A 12,378-nucleotide genomic window follows, 5' to 3' on the forward strand; every position below is an offset into this window, starting at 1 on the left:
TATTTGTTTTGCTTATTCCAGCAACAGACTATCTTGATTACTATGGTTTATAAAAAGTCTTGAAACCAACTTTGTTCTTCTTCAAGTTCTTTTGACTATTTTCGGCCTTTGCATTTCCATATGAATTTTATTGTCAGTTTGTCATCTTACACCAAAAAGCCTTCTGAAATTCTGAATGAGATAACGTTGAATCTGTATATCCATTTAGGAAGAATTGACATCTTAAAATTGAATGTGTCTAATCAATGAACATGGAGTATCTCTGTATTTATTTCAATCTTTAATTTCTCTCAGCAATTTCTTATTATTTTCAGCATACAAGTATTGTGCATATTTTGTCATATGTATCCATATTTCTTACATTTTGATGTGTTATAAATGGAACTTCTTTAAAGTTTCAATTTCGAATTTTTTGGTTTTTTAATATTGAGCTCCTGCAAACATGCTATGTTTGTTAGTTCCAGTGATTTTCTAAAATAAATTCTCATTGGATTTTCTACATAAATAATCACGTTGAATGCAGAAAAAGGTAGTTTTTCTTTTCCATCTGGATGCCTAATTTATTTTTCTTTTCTTTTTTCCACTGGCTAGAATCTGCTAGAATAAAGTTGAATAAAAATGGTGATGGTGAATATTCTTTCCTTGTCCTAAATCTCAGGAGAAAAGCATTCAGTCTTTTACCGTTTGTATGGTATAGCTGTATGGTTTCCAAAGTTGTGCATTTCCAGATCGGGGAAGTTTCTTTCCATTTCTAGTTTGCAGCAAGTTTTTATGAGGAAGAGATGCTGTGTTTTGTCAAACGCCTTTCTGTATCTATAGATATGATGACATCGTTTCTGTTTTTCAGTGTGTTTCACTGAATAATTTTCAAATATTAAATCAACCTTGTATTACTGAATAAATCTTAATTGACCATGATGTAGTAAATTTTTATATATTGTTGGATTCAATTTGCTAAAATTTTATCAGCATTTTGGGGGCTTGTTTTTGAAGGACACAGGTCTATAGTTTTCCTTTATTGTCTTTTGCAGGTTTTGATGTTAGGATAATACTAACACCACTCTTTTCTCATGTATGTTATCAGAGAATACTGAACAGAGTTCCCTGGGCTCTACAGTAGGTCTTTGCTGGTTCTCTTGTATATAGTAGTGTGTCTTCATCCCAAGTTCCTGATTTATCACTCCCCCTGACTCTTCCCCTTTGGTAACCATAAATTTGTTTTCAATATCTGTAAGTCTGTTTCTGTTTTGCAAATAAGTTAATTTGTATGTCTTTTTAAAAAATTCAGTTCCACCTATGATATTCCACCCTTGTCTTTCACTTCACTTAATATGATCATCTCTAGGTCTATCCATGTTGCTGCAAATGGCATTATTTCATTCTTCTTTACGGCCAAGTAATATTCCATATATATATGTCTGACATCCTTTTTTCCATTTCTCTGTTGATGGACATTTAGGTTGCTTCCATGTCTTGGCTATTGTAAACTGTGCTTCAGTGAACACTGGGGTGCATGTATCCTTTCAGATTATGTAATTTTCTCTGGATATATGCTCAGGAGTGGGATTGCTGGATCATACGGTATTTCTATTTTTAGTTTTTTAAGGAAGTCCCATTCTATTCTTCATAGTGGTTGTACCCTGAATGCTGATTTCATCTGCATTTTCCTGATAACCATTGAGGTTCATTATCTTTTCATATATCCATTGGACCATTGATTTTCTGTATATCCTTTGCCTATATTTAATTAAAATCTCTCATAAAAAAGTTTATAATTATTCTTTATATATTCATATATTAATCCTCTGCCTGTATCTTATGTTTCAAAACATTTTCTGCACTTGTTTTTAAATGTTATTTATGATGTCTTTCATCAAATTTATATTTAATAAATTTAAATATTTAAATTTTTAATATTTCAATATTTTATGTAATAAAATCTATCCAGTTTTTCCTTTATGATGTACACATATCATATTGTGTTTAGAAATGCCTTTCCCACTCAATAAACATTCAAATAGTATTTTCTAACTAAAGCATTTAGCATTTTATTATTTATGCTTGCATATGAAGTTGGAACAGATCTAACTTTGTTTTTATCCAAATGGATGATAGCCAGTTGCATACCATTACCTTCACTGATATGACATAAATGAAATTATACTTATATATAGATTATGCTTCTAGTGTGTATACACACACACACACACACACACACACACACACTGTTTTGACTATTGATCTACATGTCCATTTTCAGTACCGTTATCACACTTTTAAAATTAGTATAGCTTATGCCACATTTTGATATGTGGCAGAGAAAGTTCCTCCTAATTGTTGCCATTTGAAAAATTTCTTGACTATCTTGATGCTTTCTCTTCTAGGTCAACTTGAGAAGATCAATTTGGGAATGAGCTTGCTTAGTTTCATAAAGATTATGTTGAGGTTTTACTGGAATTACATTGGGTTTCTAGATTAACTTAGAGAAAATTGATAGTTTACAAATATGGACTGTTTAATCAGAAAGAGAATATTTTTCGCCATTTATTTACATCTTCTTTTATAGTTTGAGGTAATTTTGTTTTACATGGGGTTTTAATCATAAGTCTTGAAAATGTCTGCTGCTGTTGCTAAGTCGCTTCAGTCGTGTCCGACTCTGTGCGACCCCATAGACGGCAGCCCACCGGGCTCCCCCGTCCCTGGGATTCTCCAGGCAAGAACACTGGAGTGGGTTGCCATTTCCTTCTCCAATGCAGGAAAGTGAAAAGTGAAAGTGACCTTGCTCAGTCGTGTCCGACTCTTAGCAACCCCATGGACTGCAGCCTAACAGGCTCCTCCGTCCATGGGATTTTCCAGGCAAGAGTACTGGAGTGGGTTGCCATTGCCTTCTGTTTAGTATATTTCCAGCTATTTTATATGCTTGTTGTTATTAAGAATTGGGCCATTTTCCCCCTGACATTTCTAATCGTCCATTGTGGTGCATAGGAAAGTGAATCAGGTTTTATATGTTTTCTATATATGTATATAAAGTCAATTCTTCTTTCTTCGTATAGTTTTTCTGTTAATTTTTTAAAATTCTTTAGGTAGATGTTTTTATCATCTATTAGAGCCCAATCTGTTAGCTTCCATACTACATTACTTTCCCTTCCCCTATGAGTGTTAAATTTGGGAATTTAAAATATTAGCATGGACATTTATGGGAGCTAAAAAAGTTTTAATTTAAAACATAGTGTAAATTTCAGTAAATAAGAGATTTTACCCTGATGCTGGGAAAGATTGAGGGCAGGAGGAGAACGGGGTGACAGAGTATGAAATGCTTGGATGGCATCATCGACTCAATGGACATGAGTCTGAGCAAACTCCGGGAGACAGTGAAGGATAGAGAAGCCTGGCGTGCTGCAGTCCATGGGGTCGCAAAGAATCAGACACGACTAAGCGACTGAGCAACAACAACAAGAACAGAGAGATTTCAAGGTATACTTCTTGCCCATTATAGGTATTTTATATTTTACCCTGGCTTTGGAATAACAGTCATTAAACTTAAAAAAAATAAGGCATTGTTAAACAGAATTGTGTATTAAAATAATATTCACCTAACATTTTAGATTTTATTCTTAGCTAAAGAGTAGGACATTAAGAATTCCTTTAATGTTTCTTTAACAAATTATCTACCATTATCTAAGAAAGAGGCATCAAAGGCTACAATTTAAGCTTCTGAGGAAGCTTAGATATATGAACAGGGCATTAAGGATCCTATTGAATGCGGTTTCAATTTTCAAATGGGAAGCACAGACCAAATAAAATTTACATGTAGTTTTTTTTGAACAAATACTTGGAAATTTGATCACTTCTATGGAATATTTGAACTTTATGTTCAGATTAGCATCTATAAGAGCCCACTTGCTAATTAACAGGGAGCAGTCAGAGAACCATATGATAAGAATTGAAAAACCGTCTTTACACTAAAAGATGTAATGTCATATTTTTATGTAAACATACATCTTAAAAGTATTTTATCTTTTTCCTCCAAGGAAAAATATGGGTCATTTCAATCATGGTCAGCAGGTCTTTGTTTTTAAGTGATTTTTACCTGATTTCAACTTTTCAGACCATTCTCAATAATACTTTGAAACAAAATGATTAAAATAACCAAACAAAGCAAGCAGCTCTGTTGGCCTCTCTTGTTTTCCTAGCACAGACAGCCAGTGTGGGAAGGCACTAATCCAGCTCTCTAAACTGGATTTAGTTCTCCCTTGCTGCACCCAGGGTTTAAGAGCTGGAGACTGAAAAAAAGAGTTGGAGACCAAATTGAATCTCCCAGTATGAAGTTTTGACTTCATGGAAACACAGGCATAGTGATCTTGTAGAGAAAACTAACAAAAAAACATGGGGCTCCGAATCCCCTCTCTCCGTCCCCTTTTTTATTATAATTACTATAGGAAAGGGATCACTGGAAAAATAGAAAGAAGAGAGGAGAAAATGAGAGGGTGGCTAAAACCCCAGTGTCTGTTCAACCATGAAGCCTGACAGAAAAGACATTGGAGTAGATAATTTCTTAGAGAAAAAATGCATAAGGGTATGAGGATGAACGTAAGGAAAGGGATAGGGAAGATTAAATTTTTAAAAATATATCAATTCAAGTCAAGCATTTTTCCCCTCATTGCATTAAAAGGGTACTACCAGAGCTTGAAAATAAGGGTGATCATGAAGAATGATGAGGGTGGTGACATTTTTTTTCCATTAAGATGAAAGAATCTGGAATTAAAAAAAGAACCTAGAATTTAGTCCGATTTAAGCACTCCCCATGTTTATCCCTTCTCAGTTATTACTACTTCTCCCCCAGTTTCAGTATTACAAGTCACATCTACACATATAATTGAAATATTGGGTTGGCCAAAAAGTCTGTTTGAGTTTTTCCATTACATCTTACAGAAAAACCCAAATGAACTTTTTGGCCAAGCCAATAGTTCAGGAACTAAAGCACGTTTTAATTCTTCCCACAAAGAGAAAGGATATTCTTCAGGGGTGACATCTTATAATCAGAAATACAGAGGAAAGCACAGCAGGGTGGTCTTGTTGGAATCAGGTGCAAGCAGCAGGAAAATCCATGATCGTCCTCTTACCCTTAAGCAGGAAACCATCTATTGAAAGCACAAGAATTAAGAAAAGTTATATTGACCCTTTTAAAATCCACTTTTGAATTTATTTTTTGCCAACATCAAGAAATTCTTCCTGGACATAAACTTATTAAGACAGAACCAAGTAAAACGATGTATGTGTCCAGAAGGAATGGCATTCTGTGTTTTCTATATTGAGGAGGTGAATTTCATATCAGATTATGTCAGCACAAGCAGGTGGGGTTCAACATTTTTGACTTCTCTTTTCCCTCCTTTTGCTAGACTTCCCTATTTTTCTACACTTAGTTTTACTAAGCTTCACTTAGTTTCACCAGCTTAACAGGGCCTGGGCAGGTAGCACATATAAGACGTCCTGAAAACACATTGCCCTGTGTAAACAATTGTTTTTGGCAACTCAGAGGTTTCGTGGCAGGACTGCATTTTTTTTTGAAAATCAAATGTTTAGGCCAAAGTTAGAATCGCATGTGCATTTTTATGACTTGGCATATTCAAACATTACAATTGTGTGTTTAAAAAGGGAATTTGATCTTTTTTGCTCTTTCTTCTTTGGGCTTCCATTTTTTCCCTAGTTCCATTGTTTTCTCTTTTATAGTACATTTTCATATCTTGGTATATCGCTAAAGCATCTGTTTCTCCTCAATCATGATTTTCATTCAAGAATAATAACTCTTTGGTCTCTTTTGGACATGTTTTGTTTTGCCCCCACATATGAACTCCACTGGAGTGTGTTGAAGGTTAACGGCCCCATTTCTGGAATTTTCTTGGATCCCTTTTGGAGAAAACTGCCAAAGTATATAAGGAGGGCTCAGATGTATCTGGGCTCTGCCAAGGCCTTTGAGAAAGGCTCCACATAGCTGCACCTTCTTCCAGCTCCCTTCTGTTCTCACTGTGCCTGGCTTCCTCATAGTTCCACATAAGGGATCATATCTGTTGTTCATGTGGAAAAAGAACCTTTGTAATAAAATAAGCATCAGAATACTCATTTACCTAACAACCCTTGACCTTGTCTATTAATGGGTAGAAAAATGCTTATTACTTCACTGAGTTTTTCTATTCTGTTCCCTTTTCCATCCCACATTATCGTGAGTCATAAGTGTCTCCACTAGTCATTTTCCAATGCTCTTGTCAGTCTTTAGGAACGACCAGAGTTGTTCAGATTATCTTTTCCCACAACTGTTGAGGTACTAGAGAGATGAGGTAAATGAATCAGCATTGCTGGAAATGGCTGGAGGGAGCTTTTAGCAGGGTTTTGCCCAAGAAACACTGGATCCTAGGATCACTCCATAATATAGTTCAAGCAGTTTGCTTCAGTTGTGACTTTCTGCTGCAAGAGGCAGTAAACTCAATCTAAAGCAAATTAAAGCAAAAAGAGATTTCAGTGGTTTGTATAACTGAAAAAAAAGTGCTGGGGCATGTAGCTGCAATCTAATTAAACATTGCTTCTTCCCATCTCCTCCCCCACCCCCGCCCCCTGCTGCTAAGTCGTTTCAATCATGTCGGACTCTGTGCCACCCCATGGACTATAGCCCGCCAGGCTCCTCTGTCCATGGGATTTTCCAGGCAAGAATACTGGAGTGCGTTGCCATGCCCTTCTCCAGGGGATCTTCCCAACCCAGAGATTGAACTTATGTCTCCTGCATTGGCAGGAGGGCCTTTTTTTTTTTTTTTTTTTTTTTTTTTTTTTTTACCACTAGTGCCACCTGGGAAGCCTCCCATGAAATTAAAAGACACTTGCTCCTTGGGAGAAAAGCTATGACAAATCTAGACAGCACAGATATTAAAAAGCAGAGACATTACTTTGCCGACAGAGGTCCCTATAGTCAAAGCCAAGGTTTTTCCAGTAATCATATATGGATGTGTGAGTTGGACCATAAAGAAGGCTGAGTGCCAAAGAATTAATGCTTTTAAACTGTGGCATTGGAGAAGACTCTTGAGAGTTCCTCGGACTGTAAGGAGACCCAACCAGTCCATCCTAAAGGACTGAATATTCACTGGAAGGGCTAATGCTGAAGCTGAAGCTCTAATACTTTGGCTACCTGATGCGAAGAGACAACTCATTAAAAAAGACCCTGATGCTGGGCAAGATTGAAGGCAGGAGGAGAAGGGGATGACAGTGGTTGAGATTGTTGGATGGTATCACTGGCTTAATGGACAAGAGTCTGAGGAAGTTCCAGTAGATGGTAAAGGACAGGGAAGTCTGGTGTTTTGCAGTCCATGGGTTTGCAAAGAGTTGGACATGACTGAGCAACACAACAATTAACTGAAAAGCTCAGAGATGGGCCTCTCTTCTTATGCAGCACAATATGGGGCTCAGATGGTGTTATAAGACCACAAGTCTCTCTCTCCAGATCTCTTGACTTTGCTCTCTTTAGTGTTGCTCATTCACAGGCAGACTCTCTCCTCAGACTCACAAGATGGTTGCAGAAGCTCCACAAATTACATCTTGGCTTCACATCCGCAAGGGGTCACTGCAGTCAGCCACTTGATATTAGGAGTGCCAGCCTGATAAAGCTGGATTTCCAGAGTTTCGGGAAAGAGGAGGACCCCTGGATATCTGACACGAAGATTACTCAACCCTGGAGCCATCCTATCTTAAGACTTGTGATCTGAGACAGTAACTTATGGATTAAACTATTTTATATGGAGCTTTCTTATTGCAGGGGGATTCATCTTTTTTGCTGTTTCATCGTTTGGCCTGGACTTTATTCTAGTTTCATTACTCTCTCTCATGTGGTACATTCAGCTAAAAGCATTCTAAATGATACCGTCATTGGCTCCTGTCACGTCATGTGCCCAGTCCGGACCATTCACAGTGGGGACTCGGACTGATGTGTGATTGGCCTCCGCCTAGATGCTCCAGCCCACTTGTATGGAATGGGTTCATCCCACCTGATGACATGGACTGAACCTAGAGGAGAAAGACTAGCCACTGGGAAATTAGGGTATGGCTTATATAAAACAGTGAAGTAGATACTGTGAAGCAAAAATACCAGGTGTCCAGTCCTTCATCCTTTTGGATGTGACTTTTATTGTCCAGTGGCCTTAACTTGTTTGAACAGTGAGTAGGGACTGTGTAATTAGTTACCTGGTCTGGTAGCCCAGCATATATAACTTTGGAAGTGTTTTAGATCAAAGGTAGATCTGCTCTGCTATGGACTCACCTCAATAGTTTATGGATCCTTTTCCTCAGTTGGGGCCTCATATCATCAGCCATTTCAAGGTCATGGCAAAGGAAAAGGTGTCATGGCCTTTTCCTTTCCAAAGACAGACAAAGCTTTGAATTTCTAGATAATCCAGTGCTCTCTAATGGATACCAGAAAACATCGGCAGCTCATGAAGCCTCATGTATCATCCTATGCCAGGCCCATGGTTTTCTGGTCCCATCTCTCTTAGCTCTGGCAGTTCCGTTGGTGTTATGGCTCTCAGAGTCAGCCTGGTATCTTGAACGGTGGGGCCTCAGGTCAGTCTCCACTGGGTGATTTCAATTCTGCAGTTGGCTGGAATTCCATCTGTCAAGAAGCTTTCACAGTCAGTCATTTGATAGTGGAACAGTGGGATTTCTTGCGTATCTGGAAAGAGGAGCACCCCTGGAGACCTGACATGCTCTGTGAAAATTAGGGGTTAGTTTTTGCTATTCCCAGTTAGTCTCTGGGAACTAATGTAGTTCAATGTTAGAGGATTAAAAAAAAACACAAAAAACATAAAGAAGAATTTCTCTCTTTTTCATTGTGAACTTAAGTAACTTCAAGAGAATCTAATCAATTTTAAACTATTTACCTCCCTCTAAAGTAATTTCCTCTCTGTCAATGCACAGACATGCATTTTCACTGAGTTATAATTAGTGTGAACATACTTGTTTTTGTTTAAGAAAGGTTTTCTTTACCTTGGCATTCAGATTTGTTTTCATAGGCGAAGAAAATACTGAGAATGAGAAGGAACCTTCACTGGAGAGTTGGGAGGATTATATGGGGTCATATTATCCCAGAGTTAAAGAGACCTTCAAGGACCCCCAATCCCTCCCTGTATCTCTGATGACCACACTTCTAGACTAATGGACTCCCTGGAGAAACTTTCCCATACAAGGGCCTCCCCGGATCTTACTTCACAGCCTCAAAGATGGACTTTCCCTTCTAAAGGAAGAATGAAACCCCATCCTTTGGGTCTGCTAGGGTCTACTTGTCTGCCATGAGCCTGCACCCTTGTCCCATTTTACTTGGTTGTGGGGTTATCTAAAATTTAGATTCTAAACTGTTTCCCATGCAAGAAAAGAGTGGAAACCACTCTGCTCTGCGACAGTCCTCCCTACCAGTCCCTTCAAATGTCTTTTTTTTTTTTTTAAGTGTAATCACACACCAATAGTTTCCAATTTATCAAAGCATAAATTTGCCAGTCCTTTTTCCTAAGTCAAGGAAGTAGCTGAAGTTAGGTTTAATTAAAACCAGCAACTATTTGTACAGCTGTCCCGGGTTCATGGCTGGTAAAAGGATTTAGCTCCAAACTCTGCTGCCTAAGTCCTTCGGGAGTTTCACAAAAAAACATTGAGGCTCCTCATCTAGGCAGTGCCAAGCCCTTGCTTCCCCAGTTGCTATGCGAGCAGGCCTGGCTGCGCCCTGAGGCAACTTTGCCCTTGGCAGTCAGGCCCTCCCAGCACAAGGGGCCTGAGAAGATACACAGTCCCTTTCTTCTGTGTTTGGGGATAGGGGCCTTGAAGGCCACTCCACGAAGTCCCTGAAAATTCCCCTAGGGTTGTGAAAGGGCGGGAGGGGGATCACGCACCGTCTTGGTTTCGTGAGCTTTTCTCTGGTCCTGCACGCTTTTCGTTTCCTGGTGGGTCTTTAACTCGTGCACCCCAATCCCAGCCCCAAAAGGATCTCAGGTAGGCCTTCTTCAAAGGAGACGGGGGCAGGATATCCCTGGATAGATGCCTCCGCATAAAACGGCAGGTTGTCCCAGCCAAGCCCTGGAGAGGAGGCGGAACCAGCGCGCAGCATCTGGCCGGTTTTCAAGTGCACGGTGGTGGGGAGCAGGACTTCAGGCAGTCTCGAGTCAGAACAAGCCCATTAGGACTCGAACCGAATGCTGGGGCCAGCGCGGGTCGCTGACCTCGGGCGCGAGGTGGGGCCGGCCCCACATGCCGAGAGGCCGGGAGGCGGAGGAGCGGCGGGCTGGGAAAATGACCCTAGCGACCCCACGCGCCCCCGCCTCCATACGCTCGCGGCTGCACCTGCCCGGGTGGAGCGCAACGAGCAGGCGGCAGAGGCGAGGGCCTGCCCCGCGCCCTTAGAGGCTTCCACCGGCCATCAGATGGTGGCTCTGCACACCCTTTAGCTGCTGCAGCAGGAGTAGGGCTCGGGGGACCGTCCGGGCGCCCCCGGGAGCCCGCATGACCTAGACCACGTGCCCACCGCCCCAGCGTGTTGTTCAGGCCCAGGGCTGGCAGGGCCCAGGAGAGGGCGCGAAGAGGAGGGCGGGAGCCGGGGGATCAGGAATCTGGGGTCCGAGGACGCAGGCGAGCTCCGCCGAGGTGGAAGCTGTGCTAGGTGCCGAAGGGGGCGCGGAACTGCTGCCCTTCCCCGGGGGCCGCGGGCCCTGCACTCTGGCTCGGATGGCGACGTGCAGCGCGCTGGCCCTCGGAGCTGGTCAGAGTGGAGCAGACAGAGGCTCCTGGGCCCCCTCCAGCAGGAGCGGTCCTTCCCTATCCGCCTGAAGGTGAGCCTGGCTTCCGGCATCCATCCCCCTGCGGCGGCTCCGGGTGGAGAGGGGATTGGCGGACACGAGGCTGGGCCACAGGATCCAGAGTGGAGCCTCCCTCAGTGATCCAGCCCTCGGAGTGGGAAGGAGGAAGGTGGTGCTCGGGGGAGTGGGCAATCGGGGCCCACCTGACTGCAGCACGGAAACACCGAAAGGCTTTGCCAAAACCTTCCTCTGGGACGCCTCCCTCGCTCACATGAATCAGCTTCCAGCTCCAGTTCGAGGCCCTTTTCACACGTGCAGTGGAGGACGGCTCCTCCTGCTCTCTTTCCAAATTAATAACCGCTCCCCTACAGCCTCAAATACACATATTCCGTTCCCTCTGCCGTTTGTATGACGAAATCACCTACATGTATTTGAAGTTCCTTCACACTTATGAATCGCAGTTATTTTTGCATAAATCCAATTGCTCAGGGGGCCTTACAGAGTCAACCTAAATTCTCATAAAGTAGCACCAGAGTGGCGTGGGTGCTGGGTGTTGAAGCGTGAATACTCAGGCTAAACTCCTGCTAAGTCGCGCTGCTCATATTTGAAGGGCACAGGTTTCCTCTTAAGGTACCAAACTGTGTTAGCCAACTTAGGCAGAGAGCAGAGCGGCCTGCCTCCCAGGCTGCGTGGGAGCGGGGAAATCTAGGGGTCTGGAATCCAGTCTTGGCCTTGCTGTTAACTCTCCTAATTTGTTTAAGGTCACAGATCTCTTTTAGACCCTCTGGCCTTCCAGTTTTGATCCCTAATATTGCTTCATTCATTCTCTGGGGAGTCTAGTGGAGGGACATGGGGGAGGGGTGATGAAGAAAGGGCATTTTTCAAGAGTTGATGTTCTTGCTCTACATGCCAACGTTTGGAAAACATTGATATACATTAGGTTGAACTTTATACTCTTAGAAGATTGATTTAAAATCAAATATAATAAAGCATAGCATATACCCGAATAAATATTGTCACCCTAGACTAGGGTTTCTCAACTTTCACACTGGTAACGTTTTGGACAGGATGATTCTTTGTATGTGTGTATGGGGGTGGAGGGGGGGGTGTCCTGGGCATTCTCTGCCTCTACCCAGTAGATGCCAGCAGCATACCCTCCCCACCAGTGGACAGAACCAAATATTGCTGAAGTGTGTGTGCTGGGAGGGAAAACGAGATCACCTCCATATGCAAATCACTGCTTCATTCTAAAAAGTTTTTAAAAACGAAGCTGCATTTCACCAATGCTCTTGAGGTAAGATGCACCTTTTTGGTACCACTGAGAAATAACAATAATAATAATAAAAACCCTACCAATTAAACTGCGACACACTATCAAATATAAGACATATCCTCACTTCAGAGATTTTTGAAATGTGAAAAAACATGCATCTTAGAATTAATGAAACATGAAGTACTCTATCATGCCAGGAACCTATACAGGGCACAGGTGGGTTGACAAAAGGAAAAGCTGAGTGATCAGTTTTACATTAGGTGATCCAGGAAGGCTTCTTGGAGGAGGTGA

The 12,378-nt window shown here is 41.6% G+C and overlaps 1 protein-coding gene across 1 annotated transcript in view; it reads left to right on the forward strand.

Annotated features, from left to right (window-relative positions):
* The first annotated feature begins 10,214 nt into the window (after positions 1–10,214).
* The window catches only part of DLEU7 (deleted in lymphocytic leukemia, 7), a 17,350-nt gene continuing 15,186 nt past the window's right edge, over positions 10,215–12,378 (forward strand). The window contains 4 exon segments of the mRNA XM_010835737.1: positions 10,215–10,658; positions 10,660–10,766; positions 10,768–10,795; positions 10,797–10,847. Coding sequence (XP_010834039.1) covers positions 10,215–10,658; positions 10,660–10,766; positions 10,768–10,795; positions 10,797–10,847 — 630 coding nt within the window.

The sequence above is a fragment of the Bison bison genome, unplaced genomic scaffold (assembly GCF_000754665.1).
Source record: "Bison bison bison isolate TAMUID 2011002044 unplaced genomic scaffold, Bison_UMD1.0 scf7180017864048, whole genome shotgun sequence".
NCBI classification, from domain to species: domain Eukaryota; kingdom Metazoa; phylum Chordata; class Mammalia; order Artiodactyla; family Bovidae; genus Bison; species Bison bison.